Raw genomic sequence first — 17,622 nt, 5'->3', positions numbered from 1 at the left:
GCTGTCTGTCTGTCCTTCCTGTGGGGCTGTCTGTCCTGGGGTGTGGGGTGGGAATAAAGCCTGGGGTTCCACAGAAAAACACCCCTGGGGCTGGCTGGCTGTCTGTCCTTCCGTGGGGCTGTCTGTCCTGGGGTGTGGGGTGGGAATAAAGCCTGGGGTTCCACAGAAAAACACCCCTGGGGCTGGCTGGCTGTCTGTCCTTCCTGTGGGGCTGTCTGTCCTTCCGTGGGGCTGTCCAGGGGCTGTCCCTGGTGTGAGGCTGGGGCTGTCCTGGGGCGTCTGTCCTTCCTGTGGGGCTCTGTCCTTCCTGTGGGGCTGTCCTGAGGCTGTCCCACGTGTGGGACTGGGGCTCTCCTGGGTCTGTCCTTCCTGTGGGGCTGGGGCTGGCTGTGGGCTGTCCTGTGGTCTGTCCTGGGGTCTGTCCTGGGTCTGTCTGGGATGTGGGGTGGGAATAAAGTCTGGGGTTCCACAGGAGAAAATCCTGAGTGGTGCCGAGACTGGCTGGGCTGTGGGGCTGGGAGTGGGGCCGGGTCTGTCCTGGGTCTGTCCTGGGTGTGGGTCAGGCCGTGCCAGTGCTGTGGGTCTGTCCGTGGGTCCGTCCATGGGTCTGTGGGTCCGTCCGTGGGTCCGGCCATGGATCAGTCCGTGGGTCAGTCTGTGGGTCCGGCCATGGGTCATTCTGTGGGTCTGTGGGTCCGTCCATGGGTCTGTGGGTCCGTCCGTGGGTCCGTCCGTGCCGGTGCCGTGTCCCCCCACCCCTGCAGCCCCCGCTGGCTTTGGGGTCTCATTCAGTGCCAGCCCTGTCCCCATCCCGGGGCGTGACCCCTGACCCTGTCACTGTGACTGTCACTGTCCCTGTCCCCATCCTAGGGAGTGACCTCTGACCCTGACCCTGTCACTGTCCCCGTCCCCATCCCAGGGAGTGACCCCTGACACTGTCCCTGTCACTGTCCCCATCCCGGGGAGTGACCTCTGTCCCCATCTCTGTCCCCCATGCTGGGCTGTCCCTGTGTCCCTGTCCCCACACTGGTGGCTGTGCCAGGGTGACCCGTGTTCCTCTCCCAGGACATGGATACCATCCCCATCATTGTCCCCTTGTCCCTGTCTCCACACTGGTGGCCATGCCAGGGCTGTCCCCGTGTCCCTGTCCCCATGTTGGTGGCCATGCCAGGGCTGTCCCCGTGTCCCTGTCCCCATGCCAGGGCTGTCCTCATGTCCCTGTCCCCACACTGGTGGCCATGCCAGGGCTGTCCCCATGTCCCTGTCCCCACACTGGTGGCCATGCCAGGGCTGTCCCCCTGTCCCTGTCCCCATGCCAGGGCTGTCCCCGTGTCCCTGTCCCCACGCCAGGGCTGTCCCCGTGTCCCTGTCCCTGTCCCCACGCGGGTGGCAGTGCCAGCCTGTGACACTCAGTGCCTTTATTGGCCCCCCCGGGCTGTGCCCCCCGCAGGTCCTGGGCCCCCGAGGCCGTCCCAGTGTCCATCCTGGGCTCTGTCCGTGTGTCCCTCTGTCCATCTGTCCCTGTGTCCTTTCTCTCCGTCCCCGCTGGACGTGGCCCCTCCCGCTGTCCTCGGGCGTCCCTGGCCCGGTGCCAGCTCTGTCTGTCCATCCGTCCGTCCGTCTGTCCCTCGGTGTCCCCAGGGCTGGCCCGGGGGCTCAGTGGCAGTTCTGGCACCGGGGGTGGCACCTCTGCCCATTGACGTTGCAGCGACAGCCGCCACTGGTGTCACCGGGACCCTGCGGGGACAGGGCAGGGCTCAGCGGAGCCCCGGGGGTCAGCGGGGAGCCACTCGGCCTGTGTCCCCTCCCTCACCCTGGGGTCACCCTGGGGTCACCCTGGGGTCACTCTGTGTCCCCCCCTCACTTTGGGGTCACCCTGGGGTCACCCTGTGTCCCCTCCCTCACCCTGGGGTCACCCTGGGGTCACCCTGTGTCCCCTCCCTCGCCCTGGGGTCACTCTGTGTCCCCTCCCTCTCCCCTCCCTCACCCTGGGATCACCCTGGGGTCCCTCTGTGTCCCCCCCTCACCCGGGGGTCCCTCTGTGTCCCCTCCCTCACCCTGGGGTCTCCCATCACCCCAAGACCCCAGCACAGCCCTTGGTGACCCCCCCTCATCTCAGAACCCCCTCAAGACCTCCCCGATCTCTTCTCTCCCCAAACCCCCCAACCCCCCTTGGACCCCCCGGATCCCCCCCTCACCCCAAATCCCCCAAGACCCCCCGGGACCCCCGGGCTCACCCCCGGTCCCCAGCGGGGGCCCTTGGTGACCCAGCAGATCTCGGTCTGGCACACGGTGCAGCGGATCCCCCGGATCCCCCCGGATCCCCGCTCACCCCAAACCCCCCAGGACCCCCCCGGGACCCCTCCCCGGATCCCCCAGATCCCCCCGGGACCCTCGGCTCACCCCCGGTCCCCAGCGGGGGCCCTTGGTGACCCAGCAGATCTCCGTCTGGCACACGGTGCAGCGGATCCAGTCGCACCCGTCCTTCTTCTGCACCACGATGCGGCACGTGGGGCAGTGCATGGCCTCCCCCCGCTGCACCAGCGTCTGGGGGGGTCCGGAGGGGGGGTCAGGGCCGCGGGGACCCCCCGGGCCCCCCCAGCCCCCCGAGGAGCCCCCGCACCCACCTGCAGCATGTCCCGCGTCTGGCGAGCGGCCGCGTCGTGCAGCGCCCGCAGCTGCAGCTCGTCCTGGTACTGCCGGCAGTTCTGGCCCTCGTGGATGGCCTGGCAGGGCGGGGGGGTCAGCGCGGGACCCCCGGGACCCCCCCGGGACCCCCCCCGGGACCCCCCCCCGGGACCCCCCGGGCTCACCTTGCACAGGAGGCAGTTGAGGGCCCCGCAGACCGGGCACGGGAACTCGTTCACCGCGTCCTCGTAGAAGCACCAGCCCGGGCAGTCCCGGCCCCGGCAGTGGAAGCTGTTCCGGCTGCGGCGCTCGGCCAGCGCCAGCCCCCGCGCCAGGAACCGCGCGTGCTCCTCGGGGGACAGCAGCTGGGGACACGGGGACATTGGGGACATCGGGGGGGATGGCATTGGGACCCCTGGGGACCATGGGCCAGCGCCAGCCCCCGCGCCAGGAACCGCGCGTGCTCCTCGGGGGACAGCAGCTGCGACATTGGGGACATTGGGGACATTGGGGACATCGGGGGGGATGGCATTGGGACCCCTGGGGACCCTGGGCCAGCGCCAGCCCCCGCGCCAGGAACCGCGCGTGCTCCTCGGGGGACAGCAGCTGGGGACACGGGGACATTGGGGACATTGGGGGGGGATGGCACTGGGACCAACAGAGTCACCGTCCTAACCCTAACCCACCGCCGGGCCAGCGCCAGCCCCCGCGCCAGGAACCGCGCGTGCTCCTCGGGGGACAGCAGCTGCGACATCGGGGACATCGGGGGGTGGCGTTGGGACCCCCTGAGTCACCGTCACCCACCCTTGGAGACCCCAATCCCTTACCGAAGGGGACAGCCCGGTCCCCTGGGAGCCCCCCCGCGGGTGTGGCTGTCACCCCCCCCGAACCCCTTGGAACCCCTCGGTCCCCTCCCTGTCCCCTCCCCGTCCCTCCCTGTCCCCCCTGTCCCCTCCCTGTCCCCCCTGTCCCCTCCCTGTCCCCCCTGGTCCCCCCCCGTCCCTCCCTGTCCCCCCCCCGTCCCCCCCCGTCCCCCCGGTCCCCCCGGTGCGCACCGCGCGGATCTCGCGCTCCTGCAGGTGGCTGCCACAGGCGTAGGTGACATCACGGAAGGGACAGGCCACCACCGGCTCCTCGCTGAAGTTGATCACCTGCCGCAGGCACTCCCTGGGGACACCGGGGACACCGGGGGGGTTACGGGGGGTCAGGGACACCGGGGGGGTCACGGGGGGGCGTCAGGGACACTTGAGGGACAACTAGGGGGGGTGTCAGGGACACCAGAGGGGGGCTGAGGGACACGGGGAGGGTGCCAGGGACACTGGGATGGGGTCAGCGATGCAGGGGGTGTCCCAGGTGTGTCCCAGTCAGTCCCAGGTGTGCCCAGGTCTATCTCAGGTGTATCCCAGGTGTGCCCTGGTGTATCCTGTGTGTGTCCCAATATATCCCAGGTCTATCCCAGTGCATCCCAGGTGTGTCTGGGTGTGTCCTGGTGTATCCCAGGTGTATCCCAGGTCTATCCCGGTATATACCAGGTGTGTCTGGGTGTATCCTGATGTATCCCAGGTGTATCCCAGGACTATCTCAGGTGTATCCCAGGTGTGCCCAGGTGTATCCCAATGTATCCCGGTGTATCTCAGGTGTATCCCAGGTGTGCCCCGGTCTATCCCAGGTGTATCCCGGTGTATCCCAGATGTGCCCAGGTGTATCCCGGTGTATCTCAGGTGTACCCAGGTGCGCCCAGGTGTATCCCAGATGCGCCCAAGCAGCTGTGCCCAGGTGTATCCCAGGTGTATCCCAGCTGTGCCCAGGTGTATCCCAGCTGCACCCAGGTGTATCCCGGTGTATCCCAGGTGCGCCCAGGTGCGCCCAGGTGCGGGTACCGGCAGAAGCTGTGCAGGCAGTCGCGCAGCAGCACGGCCCGGCCGGCCGGCACCTCCTGCAGGCAGATCCGGCACTCGAGCGGCTCCGGGTTGGGCACCAGCCCCGCCTGCTCCGCGCGCAGCAGCTGCGCCAGGTTCTGCTGCCGCTCCGCCTCCAGCGCCTGGAAATGGGGAGAAAAACCGGGAAAATGGGAAAAACGGGAAATGAAACGGAGCAGCTGCGCCAGGTTCTGCTGCCGCTCCGCCTCCAGCGCCTGGAACGGGGCAAAAAACCGGGAAAATGGGAAAAAATGGGAAAAATGGAGCAGCTGCGCCAGGTTCCACTGCCGCTCCGCCTCCAGCGCCTGGAAATGGGGAGAAAAACCGGGAAAACGGGAAAAACGGGAAATGAAACGGAGCAGCTGCGCCAGGTTCTGCTGCCGCTCCGCCTCCAGCGCCTGGAACGGGGCAAAAAACCGGGAAAATGGGAAAAAATGGGAAAAATGGAGCAGCTGCGCCAGGTTCCACTGCCGCTCCGCCTCCAGCGCCTGGAAATGGGGAGAAAAACCGGGAAAACGGGAAAAACGGCAAATGAAACGGAGCAGCTGCGCCAGGTTCTGCTGCCGCTCCGCCTCCAGCGCCTGGAAATGGGGAGAAAAACCGGGAAAATGGGAAAAACGGAGCAGCTGCGCCAGGTTCTGCTGCCGCTCCGCCTCCAGCGCCTGGAACGGGGCAAAAAACCGGGAAAATGGGAAAAACGGGAAATGAAACGGAGCAGCTGCGCCAGGTTCCGCTGCCGCTTTGCCTCCAGCACCTGGGGAGAAAAACCGGGAAAATGGGAAAAAATGGAAAAACGGGAAAATGGGAGCAGCTGCACAAAGTTCCGCTGCCACTCTGCCTCCAGTGCCTGGGAAACGGGGAGAAAAAAGGGAAAAATGGGAAAATGGGAGCAACTGCTGGAAGTTCTGCTGACGCTCCACCTCCAGCATCTGGGAAATGGGGAAAAAAATGGGAAAAAGGGGAAAATGGGAGCAGCTGCTGGAAGTTCTGCTACTGCTCTGCCTCCAGGGCCAGGGGAAATGGGAATGGGGGTAGGAAAACGGGAATGGGAACGGGAATGGTGCCAGTAAGGAACAGGAAGGTGCAGGTCAGGGAATGGGGATGGTGAGGGATGGCCCCATTAGGGAATGCGAATGGCCCCATTTGGGATGGGAATGGCCGTCTCCCTCCTGCTAATCCCATTGATCCCATATCCCATTGATCCCATATCCCACTGACGCCACTGACCCCGTACCTGCTGACATTGCCGTGTCCCATTGCGCTGATCCCATATCCCATAGATCCCATAGATCCCATAAATCCCCTGACCCTATAGATCCCCTACCTGCTGGCACTGCCAGGTGCCATCACGCTGATCCCATATCCCATAGATCCCCTGACCCAATAGACCCCGTACCTGCTGGCACTGCCGGGTGCCGTCGCTCTATCCCATATCCCATAGATCCCATAGATCCCATAGACCCCATAGATCCCACAGATTCCATAGATCCCATATATCCCATACCTGCTGGCACTGCTGGGCACCGTCGCTCTATCCCATATCCCATAGATCCCACAGATCCCATAGATCCCACAGACCCCGTACCTGCTGGCACTGCCGGGCGCCGTTGCTCTATCCCATATCCCATAGATCCCATAGACCCCATAGATCCTATAGATCCCAGTGATCCCACAGACCCCGTACCTGCTGGCACTGCCGGGCGCCGTTGCTCTATCCCATATCCCATATCCCACAGATCCCATAGACCCCACAGACCCCATAGATCCCATAGATCCTGTACCTGCTGGCACTGCCGGGCGCCGTCGCTCTATCCCATATCCCATAGATCCCACAGATCCCAGTGATCCCACAGACCCCGTACCTGCTGGCACTGCCGGGCGCCGTCGCTCTATCCCATATCCCATATCCCATAGACCCCATAGATCCCATAGATCCCATAGATCCCACAGATTCCCTGACCCTATAGACGCCGTACCTGCTGGCACTGCCGGGCGCCGTCGCTCTATCCCATATCCCATAGATCCCATAGACCCCACAGACCCCATAGATCCCCTGACCCTATAGATCCCATACCTGCTGGCACTGCCGGGTGCCGTCGCTCTACCCCATATCCCATAGATCCCCTGGCCCCACAGACCCCGTACCTGCTGGCACTGCCGGGCGCCGTCGCTCTATCCCATAGATCCCATAGACCCCACAGACCCCACAGATCCCCTGACCCCACAGACCCCGTACCTGCTGGCACTGCCGGGCGCCGTCGCTCTATCCCATATCCCATATCCCATAGACCCCACAGACCCCACAGATCCCCTGACCCCACAGACCCCGTACCTGCTGGCACTGCCGGGCGCCGTCGCGCTCCCTCTGCAGCCGCTGCAGCTCGGCGGGGTCGGGCCGGTGCCCCCCGGGCACGCGGTACCCCTCGGGCCGGGGGGCGCTGCACATCTCACAGCCCGGGCGGGTGGGCTTGTTCAGGAACGTGCACCGGGGGCACGGCCAGCCCTGGGATTGGGATTGGGAACGGGATTGGGAACGGGATTGGGATTGGGAATGGGGCACATCTCACAGCCCGGGCGGGTGGGCTTGTTCAGGAACGTGCACCGGGGGCACGGCCAGCCCTGGGAACGGGATTGGGATTGGGAATGGGATTGGGAACGGGATTGGGATTGGGAACGGGATTGGGATTGGGAACGGGATTGGGATTGGGAACGGGATTGGGAACGGGGCACATCTCACAGCCCGGGCGGGTGGGCTTGTTCAGGAACGTGCACCGGGGGCACGGCCAGCCCTGGGAACAGGAATGGGAACGGGATTGGGATTGGGAACGGGATTGGGATTGGGAACGGGATTGGGATTGGGATTGGGAACGGGGCACATCTCACAGCCCGGGCGGATGGGCTTGTTCAGGAACGTGCACCGGGGGCACGGCCAGCCCTGGGAACGGGATTGGGATTGGGATTGGGATTGGGATTGGGATTGGGAACGGGATTGGGATTGGGATTGGGAACGGGATTGGGATTGGGATTGGGATTGGGAATGGGATTGGGACTGAGAACAGGGCACATCTCACAGCCCGGGCGGGTGGGCTTGTTCAGGAACATGCACCGGGGGCACGGCCAGCCCTGGGATTGGGATTGGGAACGGGATTGGGAACGGGATTGGGATTGGGACTGGGAACAGGGCACATCTCACAGCCCGGGCGGGTGGGCTTGTTCAGGGACGTGCACCGGGGGCACGGCCAGCCCTGGGAACGGGAATTACTGGGATTGGGATCAGGATCAGGGATTGGGATCAGGGCATGACCCCCCCATACTTACTCAGGCGAGGGCGGGCAGGGCTCAGGGGCAATGGGATTGGAATCAGGGATCAGGATCAGGGCTCAGGATCAGGGATGGGGATCAGGATCAGGGCAGGACCCCCATACCTGCTCAGGTGAGCTCGGGCGGGGCTCAGGATCAGGGATTGGATTTAGGATCAGGATCAGGGATGAGGATCAGGGATTTGGGTTAGGGATCAGGATCAGGACAGGACCCCCATACCTGCTCAGGTGAGCCCGGGCGGGGCTCAGGATCAGGGATTTGGGATGGGGATCAGGATCAGGATCAGGAAAGGACCCCCGTACCTGCTCAGGTGAGCCCGGGCGGGGCTCAGGATCAGGGATGGGGATCAGGATCAGGATCAGGACAGGACCCCCGTACCTGCTCAGGTGAGCCCGGGCGGGGCTCAGGGGCTGCGGGCGGGGTCCCCGTGCTGTCCCAGAGCTGCAGCGAGTCCAGGTGATCCTGGATGTCCCCGATGTCCATCCGCTCCGGGGGCTCCTCGGGGACACGGCCTGGGGACAGACAGCCGGACATGGCGCGGGCTGGCACTGACCCAGAACGGGACCGGGACCGGGACAGGGAACGGGAGGAAGGAGAGGGAGAGAAGGAGAAGGAAAGAACAGGAGCAGGCGGAGAAGCAGGAGGATGATGAACGAGCAGAAGGAGCAGGCTGAGGATGAGGCTGCTGAGGATGGTGAGGAAGGAGCAGGCTGAGGATGGTGAGGCTGCTGAGGAAGGAGCAGGCTGAGGATGGTGAGGATGATGAGGAAGGAGCAGGCTGAGGACAGTGAGGACGATGAGGAAGGAGCAGGAGCAGCAGCAGGCTGAGGCTGCTGAGGAAGGAGCAGGCTGATGATGAAGGAGCAGGAGCAGAAGGAGCAGGCTGAGGATGGTGAGGATGGTGAGGACGCTGTGGAAGGAGCAGGAGCAGCAGCAGGCTGAGGAGGATGAGGATGCTGAGGAAGGAGCAGGAGCAGCAGCAGGCTGAGGAGGATGCCGAGGAAGGAGCAGGCTGAGGAGGACACCGAGGAAGGCTCTGGGCCCGTACCTGCTGCAGGTGTGCCGTCCCCATCCCCGTCCCCGTGCAGCCCCGCGGCGCGCAGCAGCTCCTGCACCTGTCGCTGCCGCTGCTGCTCGGGGCCCGGGGCCGCCCCCGGGGCCGCTCCCGCTCCCGCCGCCGGTGCCGGGGCCGGTTCGGGCGGCGGCCGGGCCGAGAGGAGGAAGAGGAAGGCGGGGTCGCCGTCGCGGCGGATGCCGTAGGAGGCCAGGCTGCGGCCGTCCCGGCACAGGCTCTGCCCGATGATCCAGCGCTGCGCCGCGGGCGGGAAGCCGTACTCGCGGAACACCTGGGGGACAGGGGGGATTGGGGGGATCGGGGGGATCCTGGGGATTGGGGGGATCCTGGGGATCGGGGGGATCCTGGGGATTGGGGGGATTGGGGGGATCGGGGGGATTGGGGGGATCGGGGGGAAAGCCGTACTCGCGGAACACCTGGGGGACAGGGGGGATTGGGGGGATCCTGGGGGTCGGGGGGATCCTGGGGATTGGGGGGATCCTAGGGGTCGGGGGGAAAGCCGTACTCGCGGAACACCTGGGGGACAGGGGATCGGGGGGATTGGGGGGATTGGGGGGATCCTGGGGATTGGGGGGATCCTGGGGGATTGGGGGGATTGGGGGGATCCTGGGGATTGGGGGGATCCTGGGGATTGGGGGGATCCTGGGGGATTGGGGGGATTGGGGGGATCGGGGGGATCCTGGGGATCAGGGGGAAAGCCGTACTCGCGGAACACCTGGGGGAACAGGGGGGATCGGGGGCATCCTGGGGATTGGGGGGATCCTGGGGATCCTGGGGATCGGGGGGATCCTGGGGATTGGGGGGATCCTGGGGGATTGGGGGGATCCTGGGGATCCTGGGGATCAGGGGGAAAGCCGTACTCGCGGAACACCTGGGGGCACAGGGGGGATTGGGGGGATCGGGGGGATCCGGGGGATTGGGGGGATTGGGAGGATCCTGTGGGATAGGGGGGATCAGGGGGAAAGCCGTACTCGTGGAACACCTGGGGGGACAGGGGGGATCACATGGGATCAGGGAGATCCTATGGGATCGGGGAGATCCAGAGTGATCGGGGGGATCCTACGGGATCGGGGGGATTGCGGGGAAAGCCGTACTCATGGAACACCTGGGGGAACACGGATCCTGGGGGATTGGGGGATCTGGGGGGACTGGGGGCATCAGGGGGACCCTATGGGATCGGGGGGATCCAGGGTGATCAGGGGGATCCTATGGGATCAGGGGGATTGGAGGGAAAGCCGTACTCATGGAACACCTGGGGGAACAGGGATCCTGGGGGATCGGGGGGATCACATGGGGGATCAGGGGAGATCCTGGGGATGTACTAGGAGATCCCAGGCGAGCCCTGGGTCAGATCCAGGTGAGATCCCAGGTGAGATCCCAGGTGAGCCCTGGGTCAGATCCAGGGGAGATCCCAGATGGGATCCCAGGTGAAACCCCAGGTGAGCCCCAGGTGAGATCCCAGGGATCCTGGTCCCACAGAGCAGGGGCTGGCACAGCTCCCACATGACCCCGCTTTCCCCAGGTGACCCCAGATGACCCCAGGTGTCCCCAGTGACCCCAGGTGACCCCAGTGACCCCAGCTGCCCCCTGGGTGTCCCCAGGTGTGCCCAGGTGACCGCAGTGACCCCAGCTGCCCCCCGGGTGTCCCCAGGTGTCCCCAGTGACCCCAGGTGACCGCAGTGACCCCAGTTGCCCCCCGGGTGTGCCCAGGTGACCGCAGTGACCCCAGCTGCCCCCCGGGTGTCCCCAGGTGTCCCCAGGTGTGCCCAGGTGTGCCCAGGTGTCCCCAGGTGTCCCCAGGTGTGCCCAGGTGTCCCCAGGTGTGCCCAGGTGTGCCCAGGTGTCCCCAGGTGTCCCCAGGTGTGCCCAGGTGTGCCCAGGTGTGCCCAGGTGTGCCAGGCGTGCCCAGGTGTGCCCGTACCTGCTCCTTGAGGGTGCCGATGGTGAGGTGGGGCTGCACCCGCAGCGTGATGCTGGCCGAGGACGTGGCGTCCTCCACCCCCACCGCCAGGCTGGGCACGGGGACAGAACGGCATAGAGGGGATGGGGGGGATATAGGGGATGGGGGGGATATGGGGGATGGGGGGGGGATATAGGGGATATGGGGGATATAGGGGATGGGGGGGATATAGGGGATATAGGGGATGTGGGGGGGATATAGGGGATGGGGGGGATATAGGGGATGTGGGGGGGATATAGGGGATGGGTGGGATGGATGGGATAGAGGGGATATAGGGGATATAGGGGATACAGGGGGTATAGGGGATATAGGGGATGGGGGGGATGTATGGGATATAGGGGATATAGGGGATATGGGGGATATAGGGGATATAGGGGATATAGGGGATATAGGGGATATGGGGGATATAGGGGATGGGGGGGATATAGGGGATGTGGGGGATGTGGGGGGATATAGGGGATGTGGGGGGGATATGGGGGGTGTGGGGGGGATGGGGGGGATATAGGGGATATGGGGGATATAGGGGATATAGGTGATGTGGGGAGGATATAGGGGATGGGGGGGATATAGGGGATATAGGGGATGTGGGGGGGATATAGGGGATATGGGGGATATAGGGGGTATAGGGGATATGGGGGATATAGGAGATATAGGGGATATGGGGGATATAGGGGATATGGGGGATATAGGGGATACAGGGGTTATAGGGGATATAGAGGATATAGGGGATGGGGGGATATAGGGGATATAGGGGATGGGAGGATATAGGGGATGTGGGTGGGATATAGGGGATATAGGGGATGTGGGGGGGATATAGGGGATATGGGGGATATAGGGGATATAGGGGATATAGGGGATATAGGGGATATGGGGGATATGGGGGATATAGGGGATATGGGGGATATAGGGGATATGGGGGATATAGGGAATATGGGGGATATAGGGGATACAGGGGGTATAGGGGATATAGAGGATATGGGGGATATAGGGGATATGGGGGATATAGGGGATGGGGGGGGGATATAGGGGATGGGGGGGACATAGGTGATATGCGGGATATAGGGGATATAGAGAGTATAGGGGATATAGAGCATGGGGGGATATGGGGGATATGGGGGATATAGGGGATATAGGGGATGGGGGGGATATAGGGGATATAGGAGATGGGTGGGATATATGGGATATAGGGGATGGGTAGGATGGATGGGATATAGGGGATATGGGATATGGGGTGTGGGGTGTGGGTATGGCATGCTGGGAGCCAGGGGGAGATGATGGGATGGATGGGATGTACGGGATGTATGGGATATAGGGGATATAGGGGATATAGGGGATGGGTGGGATGGATGGGATGGGTGGGATATGGGATTGGGGTGTGGGTACAGCATGCTGGGAGCCAGGGGGAGATGATGGGATATATGGGATGTAGGGGATATGTGATTGGGGTTTGGGGTGTAGGGTTTGGGGTATGTCATGCTGGGAATGGGGAGAAACAATGGGACATGGGATATGGGACTGGGGTTTGGGATTGGGGTTTGGGATTTGGGGTATGGCATGCTGGGAACGGGGAGAGAAGGTGATTGGGATTGGGGTTTGGGGTTTGGGGTACAGAATTCTGGGAACCAGGGAGAGAAGGGGGTTGGTATTGGGATTAGGGTTTGGGGTGTGGGGTATGGCATCCTGAGAACAACAGGAGAGAATGGGACCAGGATTGGGATATGGGGTTTGGGGCTGGGGTTTGGGATATGGGATTTGGGGTTTGGGGTTGGGGTTTGGCATTTGGGATTGGGCTTTGGGATATGGGATTTGGGGATTGGGAATGGGATTTGGGTTTGGAGCACAGCATGCTGGGAACGGGGAGAGAATGGGGCTGGGATTGGGACTGGGGTTTGGGATATGGGGTTTGGGATGTGGGGCGTGGCATGCTGGGAATGATGGGAGATAAAGGGATGATGAGGATGAGGAAGGCAGGGGCAGAGAACGGGGATGACCATGACGATGAGGATGATGAAGATGAGGAAGGCAGGGGCAGAGGGTGGGGATCAGGATGACAATGACGAGGATGATGATGCTGATGAGGAAGGCAGAGGATGGAGTTGAGGGTGATGAGGATGAGGAAGGCAGAGAACGGGGATGAGGATGACAATGATGAGGATGATGATGAGGAAGAAGGCAGAGGATGGGGACGAGCGTGATGAGGAAGGCAGGGGCAAAGGAGAGGGATGAGAATGACAATAATGAGGATGATGATGATGCTGATGAGGAAGGCAGAGGATGGGGATGGGGATGGGGATGGGGATGATGAGGATGAGGAAAGCAGAGGATGGGGATGAGGATGATGAGGATGAGGAAGGCAGGGGCAGAGGATGGGGATGAGGATAACGACGTTGATGAGGAGGAAGGCAGAGGATGGGGATGATGAGGATGATGAGGATGAGGAAGGCAGGAGAGGAGGATGGGGATGACAATGACGATGAGGATGAGGATGAGGAAGACAGGGGCGGAGGATGGGGATGACAATGACGATGAGGGTGATGAGGAAGGCAGGGGCAGAGGATGGGGATGACCATGACGATGAGAGTGACGAGGTTGAGGAAGGCAGGGGCAGAGGACGGGGATGACAATGACGATGAGGATGAGGATGAGGATGAGGAAGGCAGGGGCAGAGGATGGGGATGACAATGACAATGAGGATGAGGATGATGAGGATGAGGAAGGCAGGTCCCACCTGAGGGGGGCCCCGGGCGGGTCCCTGTGGCGCAGGCACACGCTCAGCTCCGCGTGCCGCCGGGCCAGCGCCACCGCGCTCTGCGCTGCCACCGCCTCGTCCCCAAAGGTGACAGCCTCGGCCAGCCGCAGGGCCAGCTCCTCTGGGGACACAGGGGACACACAGGGGACACACAGGGACACGGGGATGGCACCCAGAGTGCTGCCACCGCCTCGTCCCCAAAGGTGACAGCCTCGGCCAGCCGCAGGGCCAGCTCCTCTGGGGACACAGGGGACACAGGGGACACACAGGGACACGGGGATGGCACCCAGAGCAGGCATGGGGACACACAGGGACACACTGGAGACACCAGGGTGGCACCCACAGCCCCCTGGACCAAGCCAGGGGACACTGGGGGGACACTGTGGGGTGACACCCTCAGCCCCGGGGCGGGACTGGCCCAGCCCAGGGACACCGTGGGGACACCGTGGGGACAGGAGGTGATCCCAGGGGAGGTTCTGGGGGGATTTCAGGGAATGTCCCCCTGGCAAGGGCTGTCCCCACCCCCCCATCCCTGCACAGGTGGCACTTGGGGACACAGCCGGGATGGTCCTGGTGTGTCCCTGGGGTGTCCCACCCCCTGGGGACATGGTGGGGTGGCCCTGGGGTGTGACATGGCTGGGGTGGCCCTGGCGTGTCCCACCCCGGGACAGGCCTGGTGGCCCTGGGGTGGCCCTGGCATGTCCCACCCCCCCAGACAGGCCGTGGTGGCCCCGGTGTGTGACATGGCTGGGGTGGCCCTGAGGTGTCCCACCCCCTGGGACATGGCGGGGTGGCCCTGGCGTGTCCCACCCCAGTCCCCTGTCCCCATGTCACCTGTCTGGGCCAGCTCCAGGACCTGCGCCTCCTCCGCATCCTGCTCGGGACCCTCGGCGGCTGCCACCAGAGATGTCCCCACAGCTGCCACCAGAGATGTCCCCGCGGGTGGCACCAGAGATGTCCCCGCGGGTGGCACCAGAGATGTCCCCGTGTCACCCTCGGCAGCTGCGGGAGCACGGCGGGGACGGGGCTGTCACTGCTGTCACCAATGTCCCTCCTGTCCCCATTGTCCCTGCTGTCCCCAGTGTCCCCTCCCAGTGGGAATGGTGGCCCCGAGCTGTGTCCCAGGGGGACAGAACAAAACGGGGACACCCCAGGACAGCCACCACCCCCAGGGGACACGGGGACAGGAGCAGGGATGTCACCCCGTGCAGTGTTCCTGTCTCCAGCCCTGTCCCTGTCCCCATGTCCCTGTCCCCAGCCCCTACCACTGTACTCAGTCTCATGTCCCTTCCCCAGTGTCCCCATGTCCCAGTGTCCTCAGTGTCCCCAGTATTCCCAATGTCCCCAATCTTCCCAGTGTCCTCAATGTCCCCAGTGTCCTCAATGTCCCCCCAGTGTCCCCCTGTCCTACCTCTCCATTCCTCCCTCAGGGAGCTGCTCAGCACCGTGTCCCCAACGTCCCCCAATGCCCCCAGTGTCCCCCTGTCCCCAATCTCCCCCAATGTCCCCTCAGTGTCCCCACTGTCCCTCAGTGTCCCCCTGTCCCACCTCTCCGTGCCTCCCTCAGGGAGCTGCTCAGCACCGTGTCCCCAATGTCCCCTCAGTGTCCCCACTGTCCCCCAGTGTCCCACCTCTCCGTGCCTCCCTCAGGGAGCTGCTCAGCACTGTGTCCCCAATGCCCCCAGTGTCCCCCTGTCCCCAGTGTCCCCAATGTCCCCTCACTGTCCCCAGTGTCCCACCTCTCCGTGCCTCCCTCAGGGAGCTGCCCAGCACCGTGTCCCCAATGTCCCCAGTGTCCCCACTGTCCCCTCAGTGTCCCCAATGTCCCCCCAGTGTCCCCTCAGTGTCCCACCTCTCCGTGCCTCCCTCAGGGAGCTGCCCAGCACCGTGTCCCCAATGTCTCCAATGTCCCCAGCATCCCCAATATCCCCAGTGTCCCTAATGTCCCCAATGTCCCCTCAGTGTCCCCAGTGTCCCCTCAGTGTCCCCAGTGTCCCCTCAGTGTCCCACCTCTCCGTGCCTCCCTCAGGGAGCTGCCCAGCACTGTGTCCCCAATGTCCCCCCAATGCCCCCAGTGTCCCCCTGTCCCCAATGTCCCCAATATCCCCATTGTCCCCAATCTCCCCAGTGTCCCCAATGTCCCCAATCTCCCCAGTGTCCCCAATGTCCCCACTGTCCCCTCAGTGTCCCCAGTGTCCCACCTCTCCGTGCCTCCCTCAGGGAGCTGCTCAGCACTGTCCACCACTGCTGGGCCTCGCGCTCCTCGGGGAACCGCAGCGCCACCGCCTCCTGCCCCGCTGGCCCTGCTGCTGTCCCCGGGGCTGTCCCCTGGGCTGTCCCCTGGGCTGTCCCCAGGGCTGTCCCCTGGGCTGTCCCCACGGCTGTCCCCAGGGCTGTCCCCACGGCTGTCCCCTGGGCTGTCCCCAGCGCTGGCAGCTGCAGCTCGTGGCTGGCGGGGCCGCACACGCGGTAGGACACGTCCTGCAGGTCACACTCGGCCAGGGGCTGGGGACAGCGGGGACACCGGGGGGACACAGGGGACAGGGACAGGGACAGGGACAGCAACAGGGGGGACAGGGACACAGGGGGGACAAAGGGGACAGGAGGGGACAGGGACAGGGGGGACAGGGGGGACAGGGACAGGGGGGACAGGGACAGGACGGATAGGGACACAGGGGACAGGGATGGGACAGGAACAGGGATGGGGCAGGGACACAGGGGACAGGGGCAGAGGGGACAGGGACAAGGATGAGGACAGGAGGAGACAGGGACAGGAACAGTGAGAAGGACAGGGATGGAACAGGGGCAGAGAGGACAGGGACAGGAGGGGACAGAGATGGGGACAGGTGTGGGGTCACTCTGGGTGTCCTGGTCACTCTCAGGGCACCCTGAGCCCCCCACGGACATGTCCCTGTCCCCTGTCCCCATCCCTGTGTCCCTGTCCCCTCGGGACCGACCTCGGGGGACAATCCCGAGGGGACAATCCCGAGGGGACAATCCCAAGGGGACAATCCCGGGACAATCCCATGGGGACAATCCCGGGTCCTCCCCATGGTGACAATCCCTGGGGACAATCCCGGGGGACACTCCCGGGTCCCCCCCCGACGTGACACTCCCATGGTGACAATCCTTGGGGACACTCCCCCCGGGTCCCCCCCGAGGTGACACTCCCATGGTGACACTCCCATGGTGACAATCCTTGGGGACACTCCTCCCGGGTCCCCCCCGGTTCCCTCCCGGGTCCCCGGGCCGCGCCCCCCGCCCCCCCCATTTCGCCGCCCCCTCCCCTCCCCCCGACCCCCGGGGCGCCCCTCGGGCCCCTCCCCCGCCCCCTCCCCTTCCCCTCACCGCGCCGCCCCCCGCCTCCGCCCGCCGCAGCGCCAGGCGGAAGCGGCGCCGCCCGTCGGCTCCCGGTTGCACGCTGAGCTGCAGGCGGAGCGCGGCGCCGGCGGCGGCGGCGGGCAGCAGGCGGCAGGGCGCGGCCAGCTCGGCCCGGGCCGCCATCAGCACCGTGGCGGGGGCGGCGGCCGGGCCGGGCCCGGGCGCTCCGGGCGCCGCCATGGCGGCCCCGCCACTTCCGGCCTCCTGCCCGCGCGGTCCGGCCGACAACCGGGTCCCCTCCGGGGGAGCGGGCGGGAAACGCGGCCGAGCGCGCGGGAGTTCCGGGGGAGGAGCGTTCCGCCCTGGCCACGCCCGTGGCCGCGCCCCTCGGCCCCGCCCCTCTGTGATTGACAGGCGCTCCCCCCGTCTTTGTCCGCGCCGGCCAATGGGAGCGCCGAGCGCCCCCGCGGTGGGCGGGGCCGCGGGCTCTGCGCGGATTGACGTTGGCGTCAGCCAATGAAAGGCGGGCGCGGCGGCGATCGACGGGTGTCCTAGCCAATGGGGTCGCGGGCCGCGGGCGCCTCTCGGGCGGGGCGGGCGCGGGAGGGGCGGTGCCGCCGCTGTTGCCGTCCGGTGCCGCAGGAGAAGG

The 17,622-nt window shown here is 65.0% G+C and overlaps 1 protein-coding gene across 1 annotated transcript; it reads right to left on the bottom strand.

The window, feature by feature from the left end:
• Nucleotides 1–1,401: 1,401 nt before the first annotated feature.
• On the bottom strand, nt 1,402–17,170 carry SHARPIN (SHANK associated RH domain interactor). The gene is made up of 14 exons (XM_084214325.1): nt 17,001–17,170; nt 15,854–16,157; nt 14,487–14,654; nt 13,632–13,773; nt 10,865–10,955; nt 8,917–9,214; nt 8,247–8,380; nt 6,880–7,050; nt 4,509–4,669; nt 3,684–3,795; nt 2,814–2,993; nt 2,628–2,726; nt 2,404–2,547; nt 1,402–1,737 (listed from the first exon to the last, which is right to left on the bottom strand). Exons 1-14 carry the CDS (start codon nt 17,154–17,156, stop codon nt 1,657–1,659), a joined length of 2,241 nt encoding a protein of 746 aa, XP_084070451.1. The 5' UTR covers nt 17,157–17,170; the 3' UTR covers nt 1,402–1,656.
• Nucleotides 17,171–17,622: the final 452 nt, after the last annotated feature.

This window comes from Fringilla coelebs (assembly GCF_963513975.1).
Source record: "Fringilla coelebs genome assembly, chromosome: 1".
NCBI classification, from domain to species: Eukaryota; Metazoa; Chordata; class Aves; order Passeriformes; family Fringillidae; genus Fringilla; species Fringilla coelebs.
Note: the sequence above shows the minus strand (reverse complement) of the source record. Positions and strands in the feature narration are given on the sequence as shown.